Genomic DNA, 24236 nt, shown 5'->3' on the forward strand with positions numbered 1-24236 from the left:
ATATATATATAATCTTATTTTTATTTCAACTATTTCCTATTACAAAAATTACTCAAGCATCATTGGCGTCAATAATTTTATTACTATTTTTGCTCCTAAATGAATCAGTACTATTTTTCCATTATTTTGCTTTTCAGTACATATCTTTTATTTCAATTACTGTTGTTTTTAAATTATTTTGTTTTACAGAACATTTCAAAAGCATAATTAAAACAGAATTAAGACGTGAATAGCTTTAGAAGGTCGAATTTGATTGAACCGCTCATGCTGTCACATTTATATTGATCTTAGAGTTTGTCTGACATAACGAATAAAAAATCATGGCCGTCTACCACGGAGACATCAAGACCATGAAATAAACTCCTGAGAGATGTAAAGTACCAAACATACATAACTAATATTATCTTTAAAAAAATAAATAAAACAGAATTATATGCTATTGTTGCTTTTTTCCAAACAGTTGAAAAAACTCCATTTTTTAAATGTTTGTAGTGATCGATCCATTTGAAATTTTATGTTCCAATGTAGGCAGTGACTTTTCCTGTGCTTCGAACTATCATAATGCCAAATTTCATCGCTTTCCGTTCGATGGTTTATGAGTCTATGAAGGATAGGAAGACATTTATTTTTAAATGCGTAGATTCGTTCGATTATACGATAAAAAAATAAGAAATTGTATAAATAAATAATCTAAACTAAAGCGATGTAGTTTTATTATCTAAATAAAACTTACGCTTAAAAAACATACAAAAATGAAATAACAGTCAATATGTTTCGATCACGTAAAAAAATAGGCGCCCATTTCTACATCCAAAAAAAAAGGCGACCATTTGGCAGACATGAATGGGACGAAACGAAAATGATTTGAAAAAAATGTGAAGTTGTCAACGTAAAATGAAAAAATAAAGAAAATTTATTATTCCATTTATTACTCCTTTATTTTTCGTTGGCAACTTTACATTTTACTTTTCAAATCCTTTTTGTTTCGTTACATTCGCGGCCATTTCAAACTTGAAAATGGGCGCCTACTTTTGATGTGCTTGAAACATATCCACTGCTATTTCTTTTTTTTTATATATATATTTTTTTGAAGCGAATGAAATTTTCAATCAGGACATCTACGTTAAAAAAAGTTTTCAAAATGTAAGAAATATTTACCTGCGCAAGTTTTAAGAAGCTTTGTCGATTGGATTCCTTTATTTGGTCGTTTCTACTCTGGACAACATTTATCAAAGATTCGTAATTATCTCTCTGTTTAGTAAAGCGACTGAAGAGGTCAGTCTCACCAACTTCCACATCTTCTTCCTATTAATGGTTATGTCCATAGTCAGTAATTACTCGCAATCCCTAATTAGTAGTTTCGTGTAACTGAGATTTTCTGAACACTCAAATCAGAATTAAAATATTACATTCGAAGTTAAGTGGTGACAAATTGCTCCTTATTGTTTCCAGATCCCTTTACAAGCTTTTCGAACTCTTACTAAATCGCAGCACAATACAACGAAAACCTTTATTGTCTACTTGTAAATCAAAACTAAACCCTGGCTGTTTCAAAATGCTTATATAACTCCAAGTTCTTCATTTAGGGTAAGTAAAATGGCCATAGCGAAGAGATGCCCAATTTAATTATCTCCGATATATTGCAACAGATGTAGTTTCACAGGAAGTAGTTCAACTTGTTTATCAATTTAGACAAAACGCTGATTTTCTAGACAGCAAAATGCATGCGTAAAGCAAGCTGCATGCAAATACAGTGGTGTAAGATATCAAGAAAATTTGCAGACTTGGTCGATTATCTCTAGAACTACTGGACCGATTTTAATGAAATTTGATGGGTACATGCATTGATACAATACAAAACAAATAACAAAATTCAACAATTTTAATACACACGCATGATCGTACGTATCACTCGTTGGATTTGGAAGGTATGAAATTGCCACAAGACAATCCAGGCCAATTGCCAGAGAAAACGATGAACTGCCTTATTCCAAGTATGAAATCACACTGCAAGTCTTTTATATCTGGGGAGACCCAGGGAACAGGACCTGGGGAGGCCTGTATATCTGGGAGAATATAAGAGGGGACCATACCACCCATTTACCCTTTTTTTGTTTATTCTGCAACAGCTGTTTCCTACCATTCGACTCCAACGAGTGTTACGCACGATTATGCATGTGTATTAAGATTGTTGAATGGTAATTTGTTTTGTATTGTATCAGTGTATGTACACATCAAACTTCGTTAAAATCGATCCAGTAGTTCTAGAGATAATCGACCATGTCTGCAAATTCTCTTAATTTTTTACACCAGTGCATTTCTCGTGAATTGAGTATTTTGTTGTTTTTCAATACGTTTGTAATATTTTCTTCAACTAGCTGAACTTCTAAGGCTCATACTTTTGTTCTCAAGGTACCATTATTTTTTGCTTGAAATATGTTGAGTACATGGAGGTGAATTTAGAATACGCACGAAAAAATATTTCTCGCATCTCTATTTTTAGTACTTTTATTTCGATTTTAAATAAATAAACGCTATGGGTTTGTGTCCCAGACTTTTCCTGAGAGTAAAACTTTTTCATTCGGTCGATTTAAAATATTAAGATTTCGTTGCTTCAGTCACGAAATATTAATTTAAAATTAAATGAACGATATGCAGTTCCCTTAAAATATAATAGTGATAAGGATAATAACATGTATTAGACATAGTTACAAAAAACTTCGCTTATATGGACTAAAAGTAATTTAATTTCTGAATTTACCTCTGAATAAAATGTGCTTTATGGTATAAACATTAAATATAATGTGTAATCGAAATTACTAACAAGACTTAATTTTGCAATAAGAGAATTAAATGGTAATATTCTAAGTTCAATTTTGGTACGATGAATTTAAACTCGAAATAAATATTTTTTTACAATATAAGTAAATAAAAGTGCTGATTAGTGAGTTGCACAATATACATGCACAATATACATTGCAAAAATACCTGATTTTTTTCTCTCTTTTTTTTGTTCAATATAAAAGGGAAAAAAAATACTTTAACTTGACTTTCTCGGCGTTATTATTTAATCTAAAATATTAATTTTTATTTAGTTTTCTTTTCATTTATTAATAAATTGGGTCGAAATATTAAAATTGAACAAGGTCAAAATATTAAAGTTAGCTTTTAGTACTTCCTGTTCCAACTTTTCACAAAAACTCGCTTTAGAATACCGGTATTTTAATCTCTGGTATCGTAAAACCAAACTTTTTCCGTTCTCTTAAAAATTAAATTTCCTTAATCTAAATAAGATCGACTGAAAGTTAGGTTTAATTCGGTTTAGTAGATTTCTCGTCATAGATTTATAAGCACCATTTACCTATTCTGTTTTTTATTTAATGAATACCTACGTCTTATGTTTACTAACCTTAATTTTTCTATTTTTAAGCACATTTTTATAGTAGAGGCGTAGTATGGCCCATCTCAACGCATACGTTGAAGGCAGATCTGATGTACAAGCAATAAACTCGTTTCGGTATCGTTCCATCAAAAGCTCATCGCGTCGCAGCTAAAAAATAATTTATTATGCTATAATAATAAGTAATTATTATTATTATTATAACAAAACCTTCTGTTATTGAAGCCTAGAACGGAAACATCATGAAGAAAAATTTATAGTATTTTCTAATATCTAGATAGTTAAAATAAATGTAAGACAGTAGAACTCACGTTATTTACTTGAAACCCCTGAGAGTTAAATAAATCATTTTCGTGGTACGTGAGTATGGTGTGTAACTGAAGTACTAGTACTATGCTAGAAAATTATATATGAGTACAATGCTGGTGTAAGATATTCCCATTGACATGAGTATTGACTGAGCCGCTTGAGAATAATATAAGGATATTATGAGTAACCTCATATATATTGGTTAATCCCCATTTCAGCGGTATTAGAAGTAATTGAGTGCTTCTGGTAGGAGGATAATATAAATATGACTGTGATAGTGCTGAAACTGAACCAGTAGTTATGCCATATAATATCCCCAGTGAAGCAACAATTAGAGCCACTGAGGATTAGTTAGAGTGCTTGCCAATAAGAGTGCCAATAAGGTGACATAGGTTCGTTCAGGTCGTATAGAGCTCCCGACTTTCAGCGATCACAGTGTTGGCGTGAAATATTCCAGATGTTATGGGGATTAGAGTCTCCTAAAGTTTAGATATAGTACTTGCGGATATGAAAATGGTAAGATTATTAGTATGAGTTTGTAAATTGTAACCTCAATGCTTCAGTGTTCCTCAGTTGTATAAAGATTAGAGCCCCGTTGCCTTTTCCCTCACCATAAGAGAGATTCGTAAGTGTTCTCCACGTGCAACAAAAATGCGGCTTATTTAACTTAAACAAATTTGGACGGAGTTAATTTTATCTCAAAATATAAATTCAGGAATTCCTTTAGCAAAAATGTAAAATTACAAAGCACAATACTGAACATTTCTTCCCACAAAGGTCATACGAATTAGTTGTTTAATGCCAATCTATGTTATATAAAACGCTAATACGTATGTATCAATAAAACCGATGATATTTCTTTTCTCGCGTTGGCAACAGTTTTCATTTTTGGCTTCATTTAGGCAACAGTTTTCATTTTAGGCTTCGGCGAGCAAGAGCACGTAGTGAGCATCATATGTCTAATCGGGTGAATTCTTACCGAATTATCAAAAACATTCTCACAAAATTATCGTCATCGAAGCCGATGTTTTACATCCGGCGTTCAGTACTATTTCATATTGTTTTACAACACATGGTTTTAGCCCTCTGATGGGAAAGACTCTAAAACAAAACTTACAACAATTACTTTTCTCAACAGCTGAAATTTAGAATAGTGTGATTAAGAAAAATATGTGAACTGTTTGCAATTTCAAATTAATATTGAAATGCACATCTCTATATATAAATGCAGTGAAAAGTTTTCGGAACTTCAGTGTTCAAAAAAGTATACAAAAGCTAGACGTTAAGAACGTATCCAATGAGCGAGCAAAGCGAGCATCGGATTGCGAAGCAATCCGAAATGAACTGCGAAAGCAGTTCCGGGGGTTGGCGAGCGCCAGCGAGCAGGGGGCGAAGCCTCCTAGTTATCAATAAAACAAAATAAGCTATTTGGTTTTGATATATTTCTTATACGCATAGGTAAATGTTAAAATGTTTTAAAAAGATATTAATTTTGAATTTAATAAACTAATACTTCCTATCAATCTAACTTTTGAACTAATACTACAAGCAGACATGAGTAAATCTTTAACAGTTTAAATGTCTCAGTAAAATGTACTTTTGTTTTATATCGAGGGGAAGGTTCACAGTGTAATTTGAATCCAATGGGCAAGAAATAGGGGAAAAAAACTATTTCTAAATTTTGTTCAAACATCATATCTGAAATTTTAACTATACCTGTTGAGTACTGTCATGCACAATTTTCTCAGAAGTCTTTAATTTTTCAACTAAGTGACGCTCTTCATTTTTCACCTTTTTCAATTGCGTAGTTAAACTGTTTAACTTTTCTTCATTCTGTAACACAATTGTTTATCTCAGAATAGGGTAATTCAAGAAGATGAACCTGATTTAATTCATTCATACTTAACGAAGTATAAAATGTATATGAAAAGTCTACATGCCAAATTAATGTGCAAATTTTCAAAGCTTTGTTTAACGCAACTTGGATGGTTATATTTGCTTTAACGCTAGCTTGGTCGGTGGTAGCGTAGGCATCCAAGTGAAAACCGCGTGAGTCAAGTTGAAGATTTTGATTTTCATTTTAATTTTCCCTCAACTCTTTTTTTAATAAGCACGATGCATACTATTTTTAGCACTATATAATATTTAGGCTAATATATAAGTTGCTATTAGCTACGGTTGCTATGGGCCCATGTTTTCACCTGCTATTATTAACCTGTTTAGAATCGGCAAAATGGAGAAAGAAATGATTCTTCAGGCACGATACTTGCTTAAAAATTCCGTTAAGCCAACTTTCGTTTAAAACTTCATGTAAAACCTACACTACAATTAAAATTCTGGCTTCTTACAAAATAGCAATGAATTAACTAGTGGTATCCGTCCATCGAATTCTATCACAGATATAATTCTAGAGGGGGAGTACCGTAGTGTGTCTACTACTACAAAAATACAATTCCAATTTACTAGTATATAAGACAGGTTAACTCGATTCTTCGTCGGGATACCTTTTCCCATACGAAGGTTGACATCGTCAATGTGACTCTCCTCACCACCATGCAGTTTAAAAGAAAATTATTGTGTAGTGAAACGCCCAGATTCAAGAGTTCTGCATGGTGTTCATTGCACCATTTTGGTGTAGAGCAATTACCACTATATTTAGTGCTGAGATGCTTTAAAAATGCTTGCAGTGTAGAGAATTTTACTTGTGAAACTTACCATAAAAAGTTCGTTTTTAACATCATCCAATTCATTTCTTTTCGCTTCAAGCTCACATTCATATTCAGTCAATCGAAGGTTTCCAGAAGCCTTTAAAGATAGCATGTCATTTTGCAAATTTTCATCGCCTCTTTGCTATTGGGAAAATATTCAAATATAAACAAGTGCAAAAAATAACAAAGATACACTCTTAATAGCTAAAAAAAGAACTAAATACGTCTATACATACACAGCGTAATAAATTAAATTTATGTTTGCTTTTAAGTTGTTGTATTTACAAATTCTTTAATGTAGCCTAATGGAATACGGAATCTTTTCTGAATATTTTATTTATTCATTAAAGAAAATTATTCATTCATAAAATTTAATTAACTAATCTTACTTTTCTTGCAAACATAACACAATATTAATTAGCTTCTAAATTCCAAATTATGCACATGTAGATAAAAAAAATGTGCATAATTTCAAAAGATATAAATGCCACTTTCAACGTAAGTAATATTTTTTACTCATACATTATTTTTTTAATAATTTAAGAGTTTTCGGTTGGTTATTCCCTGATTTAATATTTAAAAATTAAAACAATTTCAAAGCAGGGAGTCGTTGACGAGGCACTTGCCTTGTTTTATGCTAAAAGAAATTTAAAATAGTTAGTATGGAAATTCTTCCCTTGTTTTATGTTTGTCATTAACCAGCAGCTTAAAATACTTTTAGAGGAAACTTTTATTTTCTTTTATTCTAACAATTCAGTTTCACAGTTTGTTTGGAGACACTTGTATTGTTCTACAAAGGTGGATCAAATATAAATGAGACTTTTTTAATGGAAGCAGAACGTTTTTATTCTCATTGTCATGGCAACAATAGAACTTCATCTGCAGTTTATATAATTGCTTAACAGTGATTAGTTCTCTGTAAGTTCTTTTTTTTTTTTGTAACTTGAATTATAAGTCAGCGTTGCATTTCTAATAATGTTGCACAACTTATAATAATTACATTTTTAACAAGAGAAAATGCAAAACTTAATTCCATGCTNATCTGAAGGGCAGATTTGTTGGCCACTTTTCCAGGGGCACCATATTAGGTGGACCAACGTTGCTCCCACAGTAAGGGCAGATAGTACAGAGAATGAAAGAGCATCTATGCCTTGTCCGGGATTCGAACCCAGAACCTTTCGGATGCAAGGACAGTTCCCTGACCCTTGCTCTGGCCGGTCGGCTAATTGCATTTTCAAAAACGATGCAAAAAATCGTAGGTCTTATAGTACGTGCTTTTTTCGATTGTTATTAAATAAAACAGAACAGAAGGGATTAAAATCACGATCAAATTTTAATAATTCGTAAAAGTGGCAGTTTGCGAGTTTAAAAGCGTGTCTGATAGATTTTATTTTAAGTAAGCAAACTTTAGGTGTTTAGGTGCCAAAACAAATATTCGAAATGATGTCTTTTTTAGAGAATTTCAAAGCATGTTCATTTTACCACATTTTGGAAGAGAAACTAACATATAACTTTTCCTAACATCAGTACTGCAGATCATGGAAGATATGACTATTGTGAAGTTTGTTTTTATCTCGAAAATCTAGTGCGGCCTATTTACACAGATCACATCTTACAGTGAAGTCCATTCGAAATCATCGGGAATATAAATCTGACTTGGGAGGGGACTTTTCAATGACGTCAAAATGAGCCGTGGTGACTCAGGGAATAGAGTGCTCGTCCCCAGTGAGGTGAACCAGATTCGAATGCTTGCCATATTGGTTGATACGAATTCCGCACCCGGCTCGCACCGACCACAGTGCTGATGTAAAATATCTTCAGTGGTAGACGGATCAAGGGTTAGATTCCCCTTGCCGCCAGTATAACCATGCGTGGTTTTCGTGGTTTTTCTCTCTATGTAACGCAAATGTGGGTTGGTTCCATCCAAAAGTCTTCCTCTCAGGCAAATTTCTTCCAATACTTGATCCAGAAGTTCCCTTGTCTTCTGAATTGTGTCCAAAATTACAAGGCTACGGTGCTGAACATTGGTAGCCGTTAACTCAAAATTGGGTCGGCTGTTCAACGACGGTTATAAAATAAATAAAATTACCTCAAAATATGATATTCTAGAAAAATAACACTTCAACATGAATATTCGATTTTTCTGATTAAATATTATCTTGTTGCCTAGAACAAGAAGAAAAAATCTTTCCCCCTGAATTATCAGAGCAAGAGATCCCCAATACAGACTGAAAAAATATGGAAAACAATCTGCACTATCTCTCAGGTGAAAATAAAACTATTGAAATTTGTATAAATTGTATTGCTGAATTACAGACAGAGAATCTTTCAAGTTCGTGACTTTAAAAAACTCACTCTTAAATGATTAAATTTGCCCTTCACTAGCTATGTTTTACTTTTACACTTCCCGGAATCGTGATTTGAAACTTAAAACTCACATATTCGTTTATGACGCACTCCAATCTTGAAATATCATCACAGATTTGATTCATCCGAAATTTAATATCTTCTATTTTACGTAGCAATATAGTGTAATCATCAGTTTTTCTTCCAATTTCCTTATCTAAGTCCATTCCCAGGTTCTTTTCTTGAGTTAACTGAAAGAAATCAATTTAATTTTTTATGAAATAGTTTTAATTAAAAAAAATAAACACATTTAATTTTTCAACTCACCTAGAAGATTTGTCACAAAACATAGCAAAAATGGCGAAAAAATGGCATATCTTAAACAATGCTCTAAAATGCCAGGAAATGCCCAAAAATTTTAAAAAATGGCTAAAAAATCTAAAAATAAATCCTTTAACCTCTTCCTCCTCGCTCTCGTGAAAATGACGGGGAGAGGTTTCGCCCTCTATTTCTCACTTCCGTGATATTGACGGGCTGAAGTGTTCAGTAGTAACTCGCCAACACGAATAAAACTAATTCATTTCTTTTGCCCGGAAAAAATTTTATTTCTTATTTTACACACCAGATGGCAGTACCAGGATATCTTTAAGGTAATTGTAGAGTGTTAATTTATTTTAAACTAGTTGCAGCACTAATCAACGAATAAAACTAATTTACTTCTTTTGCCCGGAAAATATTTTATTTCTCATTTTTCACACCAGATGGCAGTACCAGGATATCTTTAAGGTAATTGTAGATAGTTAGTTTATTTTTAACTAGTTGCAGCACTAATCAAATACGCAATACAAATACAAAAGTCGAAAAAATAGGCACTTTTATGACCGTTTTCTTGAAAATTAACGGATCGTTAATGGGTTAAAGAGAAAAATGTTATAGAATTTCATCAAAATTCGGGGTTTACTCTATCAGTTTCGTACTAAACTTTTATTGCCATCAAAAATCCCCATGACTTTTGAAAGTGATGCAACTTACGATTTTCATTAAAAATCAAACAAAAATAAAATTTACCTACCTAACTTAAAAATTGAAGAGAAATGGAGGAATTGAAATTCACCTGTCTTCGCATATTTTCCATTTCCAGCTCGAGTTGTTTTTGTTGCTTTCGAAGATCCTTTTTCAGCAATCTCTCAGACGGTGATCCAACAAAAACGTTCCATTTTTCCATTGTCCATTCAGTAAGAAACTTTTCCCGTTCTTCCTCTATTTCATTTTGCAATTTTTTCTCCTAATTTCGCAATTCAAAATAAATTAAATTTGGTGCTAAAATACTAGTCTGATTATTTATAGAAAATTTTGGTAAAAATAGCTGTTATAAGTTAGTCTAGTTGGCACACTGCCCTAACCATTGGAATAACTTAAGAATAACTACTGAAAGCAAAATTTCTAATCTATGCTTCAGAAAGATCTTCCAAAAAAATACATTATAATTTCAATATATAATAAAAATTACTTCTGTAGTGTTTGTTTTTTTGGAAGCATATTGAGACACTTTTGGAGTGCTATCTTTAAAAAATATCTCAAATATGTATCCGAAAAGTTTCTGATTGTTCATCTCAAAATTGTATCTCTTTATTGATGTATCATAAGCATGTTTCCATCTGTGTATCCCACAAATATTTTCAATTAAATATTTCTAATTTGTTTCCAACGGTGTATCTCAAACATTTTTTTCCACTGATGAATCCCAAAAGTATTTCCAATGAAATATTTCTAATTTATTTCTTACGGTGTATCTCAAACATTTTTTTCCACCGATGAATCCCAAAAATATTTTCAATGAGGTGCTTCTATTTCCAATGGTGTATCTCAAACATGTTTCCCCTCATACATTCTAAAGAAATACTGAAATTTTTGTCATTGTGTCTGCAAGTTATTTAGAAGAGTGCCATTGTGTTCCGTAAATACTGATGCCCGGTGGAAGTATAACAAAACGAATACATCAATAATCCTTTTAAAAATTTGTAAGATTTTGTCAAATGGGACGTAGATAATTATCATTATTCGAGATCCCGCAATGAGATATGGCTACTAGTAGATCACTGGAGTCTAGCATCACTGAAAGTGGTCACTAAACCAGTTAATAACATTTCATTTCAACCTGCGAAGGGACCGTGAGTGCGCGGTATCAATCCTCGATAAACTGTTCTACTGTAACGCANGTTCAAACAAAATTACTTTGTTACAATATAATATTCTAATACCAAAAAAAGTACTTACGAGGCGTGAAAATATCTTTCGTGACGTAACTCTTTCAAAAGTACATGAAAATGGTTGTCAGCAGGGGTGTACATGTAGATTTATTAAATGCACCTTGTGCGCCACCTAGGGACCAAATCTAGAACACGACACTCGAAATTTTTGCTCTGTTAAAATCGTACCCTGTTACAATTGACCCCACTTTCCCCTACTGAAAGCAAAATTTCTAATCTATGCTTCAGAAAGATCTTCCAAAAAAATACATTATAATTTCAATATATAATAAAAACTACTTCTGTAGTGTTTGTTTTTTTGGAAACATATTGAGACACTTTTGTAGTGCTATCTTTAAAAACCATCTCAAATATGTATCCGAAAACATGTTTCTGATTATTCATCTCAAAATTGCATCTCTTTATTGATGTATTTTAAACATGTTTCCATCTGTGTATCCCAAAAATATTTTCAGTGAAATATTTCTAATTTATTTCCAATGGTGTATCTCAAACATTTTTTTCCACCGATGAATCCCAAAAATATTATTAATGAGATACTTCTATTTCCAATGGTGTATCTCAAACATGTTTCCTCTCATACATTCTAAAGAAATATTGAAATTTTCGTCATTGTGTCAGCAAGTTATTTAGAAAAGTGCCTTTGTGTTCCGTAAATACTGATACCCGGTGGAAGTATAAAAGAACGAATACATCAACAATCCTTTTAAAAATTCGTAAGATTTTGTCAAAGGGGACGTAGATAATTATCATTATTCGAGATCCCGCAATGAGATGAAAATATTTTCCCCGACCTGCCCCAATTCAGGGCATACGGGTAAATGTTTATTAAAAACCAAGTAAAAAACATTAAAGAACATAAAATACAAAAAGTGCATAAAATACATAAAATACAAAAATCATATGGCAACAGCCCGTAAACTTTGTGGGCGAGCAATACTTTTGAACAAAATTAGCTATCTACAATTAGTCAGAATATTAAATCTTAAAGAAAACTTGACAAATATATCTGGCATGTATGTCATGAAAAGTCCAGGTCAACAGACCCTAAAATATGGATTTAAAGCACAATTAAATTTAAAACACCTGCAATATTAGAAGCAAAATAAAATATAAATTGCCATTCCAGGTCAACAGACCCTTATATTGAGGCAATCAAATGGCATAAAATTTAAAAACTAATCATAGGGCAAATTGCCTATTAAGGAAACAATTAAACTAGTTACAAATAGTAAAATCAATAAATAGTGCTGAAATAGTAAAAGTGGATTAAAATGGTGTGAATGACGAGGACAGTTCAAATCCAACCTAAGAACACCATGAGATTTAAAATTTTTAAAGTCACTAAAAGTTCAGTTCAAGGGATAGTCATCCTGGCTAAAAATCAAAATCGCCGAACCAGACTCTCCGGTGATGAGGTAATTAAAGCGAGAAAATTAGAATTGCCTCTGGAGAAATGGAAACGCTGATCCATACGGCAGTTGGACGGCCAGAGTTAGTAAAAATTTACAGTGGGTTTAGTGCATCTTCCAAAGTTGTTTTGATAATGTCTATCCCGCAATGAGATATGGCTCCTGATAGATCACTGGAGTCTAGCATCACTGAAAATGGTCACTAAACCAGTTAATAACATTTTATTTCAACCTGCGAAGGGACCGTGAGGGCATGGTATCAATCCTCGATAAACTGTTCTACTGTAAAGCACGCGACTTCGTCGGGCTTCTAAAGACGGGTAGCCATACCCATTGCAGAGGATCAAAATTGTAATTGCATCCTCCGTTATGTTTCCAAACCATTAATAGCCCATTTTACAGCTCTAGTACAGAGTAAATAAAGTACTACAACTACATTTAATATTTGAGATATTTATCTACTTTTTTGCTTCTTTTGGTAAAGGACGTTTAAAATATATATTAAAGGTGATCATTGCGATAAATACTGTGTTCTGTAAAAATTAAGCCTATTGAAAATATTACTTAAAAATAATTTATAAGGGAATAAACTAAAAAAGAAAGGTTTAATAAAGTTAATTTTTCTGATCCCCAATGAAGCAGATTTTTTTAAATACTGAAACGAAATATATTGGAGGTTCCATCAAAATTTCAATACATAACTGACTCCCCCATATACTTTTCTGAAGTTCGGAAGAAGCACCAAATTTCAATAATTATCCAGAAGTCCCGACATAAAATATGCAGCTCTTTGAAGTAAGCTATAAAGCTATTGAAAAAAAGTTTGAAAACTTCAATACACACTTACGTTTTGAATAGCAGATTTGATATGAAGTAAGCGTTCTTTGTAACTTTGATAGCGATCTCTAAATCTTGCAGTTGAATCTTTGATATCCTTCTCCTTTTCGGCAATCAAGTGTTTGTAATGTTCCTCCGTGCGTTCTCTTTCATCTGAAGTTCTCTGATAGAAATCTTTCGCTTCAGAGATTTTCTTTAGAAAATGATCTTCTGAAAATATGTAATTAGATACACGTGGTGTTAACTTTGAATATTCTAAAATTAATTTGAACTGATGCAAAATTCTAAAGAGCATCTACGCTAAAAAATAAATGTATAAGGTGAGATTCTTACCAATTGTTCCAAAAACGGCATTTAGTTTTAAAAAACTTAACTTAAAGAACACTGAGAGATGCAAATATGTACATTTTGCTGCATTCTGCCTAGGAGATTAAATGTTATTCTCACTTACTTTCGTTTCGAGATTAGTTGTACATTTCGCCAGCGCATGGACAAAAAAAATTCTTCTAAGACTTGCATACTGTTGGGCAACTACATTTCTTGTAGAAAATAAATCCTAATTCTTGTTAATAGAACCAAATTAAACGATATTTGAACCATTAATTTTGTAATTTTTAAGCTCATACGGTAACGGTTTAACGGAAATTCTTGTTTTCAAAATTATAGTTCTCATTACTACACATTTAGTAAAAAATACTAAACTAGAAAATAAATTTTATCGATTAAGTGATGCTATGCTCTAAGACATCGATATAAAATAATCAAAATTAACCACATTTACCAAATCATTTACAAATTATTATGAAATATGGTTTCACTATGAAGCCATATTTCATTGCTTATTTTACCAAAATCATTACCAAAGCGCCTTAGTAAAAATTACCAAACTCTTTGGTGTTCCCATAAAGTCAAAACCACCATATTCTGAATTTACCATATTCTGGTAGTTTTTACCATAATTTTTCTCGTCACAATTGACATTCCTAGCTGGACAAATATGAAGCAATGTCTTTTGCCGTATATTAGATCCAAGTTGATAACAGCTGAAATGGGTCAACTTGTATACATTGCACTTAAATCCTTTTTTTTTCATTTAAATTGTTAGAGAGTACTTAAAACAAATGCTTTGTTTGTTTTAAGTACTTTCTAACAATTTAAGATATAGTAACATTGGTACATTCATTGGTGTAAACTGTTGCAATAGAATAACAATACAAAACCGAGCAAGACCACTTTTAACTGAAATCTGAATTGCATATATGCTAACAACCATAATTTAACGAATAAATTAGGACACGAAATTTCCTTTTGCGATACTTGAATAGTCAATTCGTGAAAACAAAAAGTATGAGATTAATTTTTTTTATTTTTTTAGTGATATGACAACAGGCTTAAACCCTATTTGTGCAAAAAATTTCCTACAAATCGAAGTGTCGCAAAAAGGTAGGAAATATGGTTAGGGTCACAGTTAACGTATCAAAATAACAAAAACTACTCAAAATCTCTCTAATGTTTTCAAAGCTACTCGAAAACGTTGCAACGCATCTAAGGAATTATTTGTTAGTTCACCTTTGATTTTTGTCGTTACCGTACCGCAAAATATATATAGAAGTAAGTCCATGACCTAAAACGAATATGTCTTTAGGCAGAAAAGAAAAATTCAAATGAAAAAATTGTTTTTGGTAAAAATACTTCTTTACTTTTAAAAGATAGTTTAAACAATTGTGAAAAGCTTTTTATTTTTATAAAATTACTTTTCTTTTGAAAAAATACTTCATTTGTTTTTTTAAAATGCTTCCAAACTTTTTAAAAAACACTTCATTTCTTTCCTAAAAATGCTCTTTTTTTACTTTTGTAAAAATAATATTTTATTTTTTAAGGAAATTATTCACTACTTTCATTTAAAAAAAAATCTTTTTTTTCACTTTTGTAAACTTAATTACTTTGCTTATTTTTTAACAAATTGGAGTACTTACTTGTTAATATATGAGCAAGTTGGAGACTATCTTATATATATTATGTACGCTGAAGTTCAATTAAGTAACTAAGCCACCCTGTAACTTTATTTAACTTTATAGTATTAACTTTTTTAATTTCCTTTAAATAACTTACAGTTATTCCACAGTACTTATGTTGACATTACACTATTTCAAACTGGTGTAAAAAAGCCCAAATAAACTTTTAAAAGTTTCTTACACACCTTTTTCTTCTATTTCTCTTTTGACTGCATTGATTTTCTCTTGAAGAGTAGACTCTTGTAGTAATTGAATACTTTTTAATTCCTCTAGAAGATTCTGAAAATTTTAAACAATGTAAACAATTTTCACAGATTGTTGTATTTATATAATTTTCAAATTACTTTTGATTTCTCATATAGTTATCAAAGCTTCACTACTTTTCAAGAATTATTATTTAAAATTTTAAAAAACAAAAAATATATTGTTCCAGTTTTACCCTTAGTATAGACTTTCAAATGAAAGAGTGATCAGTAATTGATAAATTCTTTTAAAACATTGTTTCACTCATTGTTCACACATTCTTAACTCATAGGTGCAAAGTTTAAAATTTTAAAAAAAATACTATTACAATTAGGCCATTAACGAAACAGTAGAGACACTAACTTTCAAAGAACGTTTGATATAAATAAGCTTAAAAATTTGTCTCACACGTAAAAAAGATTAACCGTTTAACATTAAAAAGAATACGAATGTAAGTGAAATAGAAATACAACAGGGAACTAGCTCATTAAATTAGAGATGAATGATATTTAAATTGTCTCATAGATGAAATGATTTAGTGTTAGAAATTTAAGAGAATATGAGTATTACTAAGAGTATGCGCACAGCATTGCACTGCTAGAAACCTTTCGGAAAAAATGAATTAATAACAATTTATTTAATAGTTATTTTACCATATTATACCAAACCAGGCAAATAACCATGTAACACGGAAATATTTAAACTGATAACTTAAAGAATAATTGCTTATTGACTGTTTCCACCTAAGGCCGTTAAATAACCAGATTTATATCGGCATCAACTACCCTACAAAAATTATGAATAGAAATCAATAAAAAGATTTGTTGATATCAATAGAATCTTATTGGTCTGTACTTGTTTCTATTCACATTTCGACTGATGCAAACTGACATCAGTAATGTACTGGTATCAATAGGTATTGGTCAGTAGGGTATTCTATTGGTCTGCACTATTTCCATTTGTACTTCAACTGATATTCTTGTGTCAATAGATATTAGTCAGTAGGTATTCTATTCATTTGTACTTGCTTCCATTCAACTTATATCAACTGGCATCAGTAGTGTATTTGTATTAATAGAGACTGATCAACAGGTATTCCTTTGGTTTGTACTTGTTTTTATCGATACATACTCTAATCTCAGCAGAATCTTACTGACACCGGTAAAACGTACTTGCTTCAATAAATATTGATCAATAACACCTATTGAGCAATATTTATTGAAACAAGTATGTTTTACTTGTGTCAGTAAAATTCCGCTGACATATATGTTTGATATTTGTTCGTAGACCCAGTAACCAATGCGAATCAAACGAACTTGCAAGCTGGAAGCTAAGAAATATGATAAGGATTGTGAATTTATACTGTTATTTTCCATCATCGTAAACCTAATACAACAGCGGATGCTTAATAATCTTATAATAATAAGTGTGCAGTAAACAAATTGTGTAGCCACTTTGTTCCTTGCAGCTGGGTACATACTTTAATCGAGAGGTTCAATCTGCCAATCTCATGACCAGCTAAACAAGGTGTTTTTACGATTTTAATACCATGCTATATGTAAATGGTTACAAAACGATTTATTTTTGTATTCAAGGTTTTTTAAAACAAAGCAGCTGTAAACTGTTTCAATAGTTTGAAAGCCGTAAATATTTTAAAGGTGAAGAAATGTTTTTTGACAATAAATTTTACGGCTAATTGGATAGACAGACTGCTGTCGAATATTTTAACGTTATTAATGAAAATTCTAACAGTGTGGTTTAGCCCATTTTTAAATAAATAAAAGATCAATAAATTTAAAATTTGTTTAAATTTGTTTCGCACTACTGTTTGACGTTTAATACTAAGGAAAATTCGAATATAATTAAGAGCATAAGTGCAAAATTCGTATTATTTACTTTTAACCAAATTAGAAATAAAGAAGTTACAAAATCTCTTTAAATTTTCATTATACTTTTGAAGGGTTTACAGTTTAAGGATATATGAGTAGGAGCACAAAAGTAAAATAACAAGCTTACATATGAATTGAAAAGCATTAAATTACGAAAACAAATTTGTCTCCCACTTTAGAAAGTTGAGTCTTTAAAATTTGCGAAAACATGTATGTAACTGAGGACATGAATTCAACTTAAAAATTGTTTCTCACGTGTAATCAACATAAAAATTACTAGGCGACTCTCATAATGCTCTTGTTTACATTGTGTATACGAAGAAATAAGGAATGTCTGATAATTTAATTGTAAAGCAATCAGTATCTTAAATTTTCAACGAAGTAAAATATACCTCAGAACAAGAAATTAATGCTACATGTGTTTCCTAGTTGCAAAGAAATTAAGTATTCCTAGTGAGAAAAAAGTAAAGCAATTTGTATTTCATGTTAGAAAAGAAATAAAGAATGACTGATAACAAAACATGAAAGCTACTTGTATTTCTTATTTACAAAAAAATAAAGTATGCCTTATAATCAAAAATTAAGGCTATTTGCATTTCATACTTTTAAGAAAATAAAGTACGCATGATAACAAAAAAATATATATCCTACTTGCAAAGAATTAAAGCATGCCTGATTATCAAAAACGAAAGCAATTTGAATTTCATTTTTATCAAGAAATAACGAATGTCTGATAATCAAAGTACTTGTGTTAACTATTTATAAATAAATAAAATAAGCCTAATAATTAAAATTGTGAAGATATTTTATACATTATTTCTATAAAGTAATAAAGTGTACTTCAAAATAAGGATATAAAGCTAAACTATGTAGAAAATATCGCTAAGTGTTTAGATGTATAATATTTTAGGGAAAGTCTTTTTACTCTTTCTAACCTTATAATAAGAAATCAATATTGAAACTTGCAAAAATTTTATTAAATGCATAAAATGAACTACGGAAAAAATTCCTGATAAAATTACAGTCAAAAGTACTGACCTCCTGAATTCCGGTACATTTTACAGTAAAATCCATTTTTACCGAAAAAATATTACACCGTTAAATTTCATACCATTGTTCTTAGAGAAATATTTATTTATTACAGTAATACAGCAAATATTACTGTAAAAATTAAGATATATCTAGAATTTTTTCCGTAAAATTTTACGTTAAAAGGTACTGGCACTCTTACCTACTTTCTACTATAATTTAATCTAGGTTTTCTTTACAGTGTAACTTGAAAATTTTTTTCTATTAAAACATAAAATACTTTTCGCTACATCTCTAATGCTATGTTAATTAATAAAATTTAATGATTTTTTTTCTTCTAAATTTTTATTCGGGAACAACTTAAGGAACAAACATGTTGAAATATATTAAATAAGTGTCTTAAAGAGCAATGTTTAAGACAAACAAACAAATTTTTGAAACTTACATTAATAGTGTTTTTAAGTGACTCTTGAATATTTTTATGATTTTCAGCAACATGTTGCAGACTGGATTCATATGAATTCTCTTGTTCAATTAGTCGTTGCTCAGTAACTTCAGTTCGGGTGTTTAGTCTTGTTTCCAACTCAGAAATTTGTGTTACCTAAGATTTTGTAAATACTTATCATGCTAGAGATAATATTCTATATAGATTACAGATAATTTACTGCAACAGTTTATATTCATCTTAGATAGATAACACAGCTTTACGTATGGTAGTGGCTGAAGTCGAATTCTTGGCCAGAGATGGCGCCACTGGACAACAAGAACATTCGCACCCCCAATGCCTTAATGGTCTACGACAACAACAACAAGAACTCAGTTTTACGTATCGTCCTGAAAACTCCTGTAGGAAGGTTATATAGTAGCTGCGCATGCTCCTTTAATATTTGAATTATATTTTCAACTGCCTCGCTGTGAAATTTTTCTCATCAAAATAAATTTAAAAATGTAGTATTTTTATTACATTTTTTAAATCTACATATATTTTAGAGATAAAATACACAAAAGTTTTTTGATAAAGAGGTTTTTCCTCAGAATGGAATTACATCATAAAAAAAGCTGTCGAAGAATAATCAAATAAGAGCGAAATTTGAAAATAAATCTTTAATAAAGTATGACGTTTTTTATAAAACGCATAGGTAAAATGTTTATACTCATGAAAATATGTAAAATAATTGGAAAGCATTTATTAGAAATGAAGTATAATATAAACTTAGAAACAATTATCTTCAATATACTAAAAATAAGAGTCAGAACTGCTCAGTGTAAAAATATTGAAATCTTGGAATACTTAGCGAGAGTGATAGCAGTGTGCACTTGTTCGACACCTGAGCAAGTGTACTTCAGGTGTGCACACACATTTGCTTCCGAACTTAGCGTACGGGAGCATGCATGATAATACATAAAATTGGAACATTACGCTAAGCTTAATGTTTGAAGAAAAACCCAACATTGAGACGTCATTCTTAGATATTTTCCCCTACTCTCTAAAAATACACAGGTTGTCCAAAGTAACTAAATAGGACTAAAATTTTATTAAACTTTATGCACAAAATAATAAGCCATTGTTAATCCCATCCCTCCTTTAATGTTGAGAATGATTAGTAAAATTTTGCAAATGATTCTAATTTTTTTTTTACATAAAAATTCATTTGTGATTCCTAATAAGAAGGTATTAATGATTTCATATTTAACAAGGATTATAAAAATGCATTATGTTTAGAGCGATTTTAAACATTATTATCTTTCACTGCATCATTATATTTTTTATTGAAATGGCTTAATTTGTCCAGCGTTTTTTTCAAGAAAGTATTACTTTTTTTAACTCCTTTGGTTCTCAAAGAATGAAAATGTAACTATTTATGAATGATGTATTGTAATTTCACAAGTGTGTGAAATGAATAATACTCATTACTTAAAATAAATATATATAAGAGAATTCTTGTTATTAAATGAAAATTTTAAAAACATGTATATTACATTCACATTTAAACACAAACAAAAACTGTTTTAAAAAAATCAAAGAACTCGAATTTGATGATTTCTGAACCACCTTTCTCAAAAGTAATTCGTCAGATTTCTATATCCTTTTTATTTTACTATTATCGTTTTTATTTTTTATCTCTAGCTTAAATAATAATTTATCTGTCCCTAATGTGCATACTTTATTGCATATTAAGAGCGATGAATATGGAACATAACTATTTTCCAGCAGAATGCGTGGAGAACATTATAAACGCCATAAAAATTGCCTTTATTGTATTCGTATAAATCCAATTTAATTTTTTTTCCACACAGCTACTATTGGATTTAAATATGTCTATGAGAAGCTTGTTTCTGATTATCTAGAATTCTTTAAAATCTAACCAGAAATAGTGTATTAATTAAATAATCCCAGGAAAAAGCTTCATGCTATTACTTGATTAATAATTTCATTCACTTCAAAAATATACAAATTAAAAACAACAGTCGACATATTTCAATCACTCGAAAACAGGCTCCCATTTTCAAGACTTGCCAGTCGTGAATCAAAAGATACGAAAGTTATTTCAAACACAAAGAATAAAATTTCGAACGACAAATGGAAAAATAAAGGTAAGAAAGAGAATAAGAAATTTTGACAATACCAAAATTATTTTTACCCCAGTCACGTCAGCTCATCTTGATGATCTGGAATATTGTTTTATTCATATGAATGTTGCTTTCCTAGTTAACTACACTAGCAAGGTCTATTATTTGGAAATGCATTTTCCCCTGATTTGCCTCTCTCGATCATTGTGGTTTTTCTTGTTCTTTTTTATGCTCCATCTTTTTTTCTCTTCTTCTGGTTTTGTTTCTAACCTTTATTTTTCCATTTTTCGTTTACAACTTTACGTTTTACATTTGAAATCACTTCAGTTTCTTCTCATTCACGTCTGGCAAGTCTTGAAAAAGGGTGCCTGTTTTGAAGCATTTAAGACATGTCGATTGATGTATATTTTTGAATTATTAGTCTATATTTAAAAACTCGTTTCTAGAATTTCCTTTAGATAGCTCTTCAATCTTAGACATTATTTTAAGCTTAAAACATAGTATATTTTTGCATCAAGTCAAATAATTCAAACAGGTTAGGAAAAAGTTTTAAAAAACAACACATTACCAGTTTCTTATGCTCATCCACTCGTACTAAAATTGTATCATCTTGCACAGATCCAGAAATATTTTCATTATCAGCATCTGTCCAAAAACTTATGGTTCCATCAATCCCAACTGCTACAAAAACATCTATATCGTGATGGGCAGATATCTGTGGTGAGAATATAATACTAAGTTCCAAATTAATAGTATGAAAAATATACAATATAAATATAATGCAAAGAAACATGAATTATAATAATAATTAAAACTAGTTATTCAAAAGGATAGGCCCAATTTTATTAATTGATGGGGGAAATTCATTATATTAGGTAGTATCTTTCGATACATGTAAAATACAAGGCCATCCCTCCCCCATCAGAACTTGAGATGTAAAGCGTCCGGTATTTTAAATTATTATTATTTTTTATTTTTTTTACAAAATTGTTTCAATACTGGTTTACAATCAGTCACATTTGAAAAGTATTTAAATACAATGCACTTTTTCCGTTTTAAAATTTTTAATAAATATCTTTGTGCAAATTTACTTTATCGTGTTTCCTTAACATCATCCAAATCGGTTTTCATCAGTTTAAACTGTAAAAAAGTAAGTTTTAAAAAATCTATAAATAAACAAATGTCATTGCAATTTTCATTGCTTTGAAGTCTTGAGGAAAATTCCATAGACGTTCTAAAAATTATGCAATGTTATTTCTCATGATCTAAGAAACTGATCCTTTTATTTTCTACATTTTTTAAAAAATATTGTGCTGTCAAATAATACTATACTATATCATCAAAATTTTGTTAAGCTCAAAAAACATTAAGAAAACGAAAATAAATAGTTTAATTTAAAATCCAAATTAGCACGGTGGATTTAAAGTCCAAATCCATGGGTAGAAAACTCTTTACATAGCCCCGCAGGAAAAAGTGGCTTTGTTTGAGTTACAACTATACAAGGAAAATAAAATTACATTAATAATATTAATAACTCATTAAATCTCGCAAAGACAATAAATAATGAAATAAAAGCAAAATTTTAAAAACGGCGTTTTGAAAGCAGAGTAAAAAGAATAAAATAACTTTAGGTCTTCATACCCAAAACGAAAAACGTTTGTCACATCACTTTTGCAAAACGTGGAAGAGGATTTTTCGGTAGTGATAAAAGCTTATTGAGAAAATGATGAGAACCATTTTCTGTTTTCGTTTTATCTAGCAAAATAACTATTAGTTTTTCTTTTCAATTCAACTTGGAAAATGTGATATTTTAAATTTTTATTTAGTTTTACTCTTTATTATTCCTAAATTTTTGTATCTGTTTGCTTGTGTTGTGAAGTATTTGAGTTCAATGTTTTGAGTTCAATTTTGCTTGTTGAAATTTTTTTGTCATCAAAAATAGATCTATAATTGATATTTGAGCTCTCTAGGTTGTCGTTAAGTGTTCGGACTTGAGATTGATGATTATTTTCATTTAGCAATAGCATTGCAATAAACTCTGCTTGTACATGTCTGCTTATATATCATTGCAATAACTATTGAAACTTGTGTTATCGTTCATTTAAAATATAAACACTTTAGTTAGTTAGACAGTAGGTAAATTTTTTTATTGATGATTAGTTTTTTTTTCACAATATGTTGATAAACTTTACTTCTAGCTGTCATGAAACTGTTTCAACTCGCCTTTTCATAAGACTCCCTGACCTTTGATTAGTTTATTTAGATGGAAAATTGCGGATAGTTTGATTACAATCTTAAAAACATAAAAAAGTGCATTGATAGAAACGTTGTGAGTAACAATCTCAAAAGACTTACTTGAATAATATTTCCTAAATGGCAACGTCTTTCAAAAATTATTTTGCCTAACTGCAATTCCAAAACTCTGAGTACGCCATCCTTTGAGCCAGTCACAATTTTACTTTTCCATACAATCATGGCAGTGACAACCGAGGGCAAAGTGATTTCCTTCACCACCTAAATTTATTTTCAATAATAAAAAAATAATTAAACGAAAAACTTGCTGAATCAAATGAATAGTACAAAAAAAATTTGATATATTGTTGATTTTGTACTCATCTGTTAAATGCATACCAAACGAAAATCGAAGAAATGTCTCCAAGATTAAAAGTTGGCAAGAATAGAATTCTTTGCATTGAATATTTTACCTTTATTGCATTTAAATTCAAATTCATAAATTAAAACATATTGAAAAATATCGTATTTGCGTAAAGTATTAAACACAATAGACAATGTCAAATTATGTAGTCCATCTTAACATTAAATATACAACATTTGTCTGATATTTTTCTCAACCTAGCGACTGTTCTGGTGAGGGCAAACGATCGCTGACTGGAATTGTGTCAGTAATTGGTAAATTTTAAAGAGCTAAAATGCAGAAGCGAAAATGTAGGCAATGTGTGATCTTACAAAACTAATTAAACTCTAAAAATAAAATTAGTGATGTAAAATATGTTTTTATTTTCTTTTTCAATTTCATTGTAAAATACTTTTTTAATGTCTTTTACATTCGCATTTTAGAGACAGTTTACTGCTTATAATATTTTACAAATGAAAATGGAAATATTTTGAAGAAAGTATTTTCTGCATAAAAGTATCAACTAAAGAGAATTGACGAAATCTATATCATCAACGACGCGAAAAATATGA

At 30.3% G+C, this 24236-nt stretch overlaps 1 protein-coding gene across 1 annotated transcript in view; it reads right to left on the bottom strand.

Moving 5' to 3' along the window:
- LOC122269154 (cilia- and flagella-associated protein 57-like) overlaps nucleotides 1–23539 on the bottom strand; it is a 28411-nt gene extending 4872 nt beyond the window's left edge. Inside the window, exons 1-11 of the mRNA XM_071184599.1 lie at nucleotides 23385–23539; nucleotides 21598–21744; nucleotides 18904–19059; nucleotides 15483–15576; nucleotides 13293–13492; nucleotides 9878–10048; nucleotides 8856–9014; nucleotides 6425–6559; nucleotides 5426–5542; nucleotides 3410–3550; nucleotides 1159–1305 (exon numbers count right to left, since the gene is read on the bottom strand). Coding sequence (XP_071040700.1) covers nucleotides 1159–1305; nucleotides 3410–3550; nucleotides 5426–5542; nucleotides 6425–6559; nucleotides 8856–9014; nucleotides 9878–10048; nucleotides 13293–13492; nucleotides 15483–15576; nucleotides 18904–19059; nucleotides 21598–21744; nucleotides 23385–23504 — 1587 coding nt within the window. The 5' untranslated portion in view covers nucleotides 23505–23539. The remainder of the gene's footprint in view (nucleotides 1–1158; nucleotides 1306–3409; nucleotides 3551–5425; nucleotides 5543–6424; nucleotides 6560–8855; nucleotides 9015–9877; nucleotides 10049–13292; nucleotides 13493–15482; nucleotides 15577–18903; nucleotides 19060–21597; nucleotides 21745–23384) is intronic.
- Between the last annotated feature and the right edge of the window lie 697 nt (nucleotides 23540–24236).

This window comes from Parasteatoda tepidariorum, chromosome 8 (genome assembly GCF_043381705.1).
Source record: "Parasteatoda tepidariorum isolate YZ-2023 chromosome 8, CAS_Ptep_4.0, whole genome shotgun sequence".
In the NCBI taxonomy this organism is placed as follows: domain Eukaryota; kingdom Metazoa; phylum Arthropoda; class Arachnida; order Araneae; family Theridiidae; genus Parasteatoda; species Parasteatoda tepidariorum.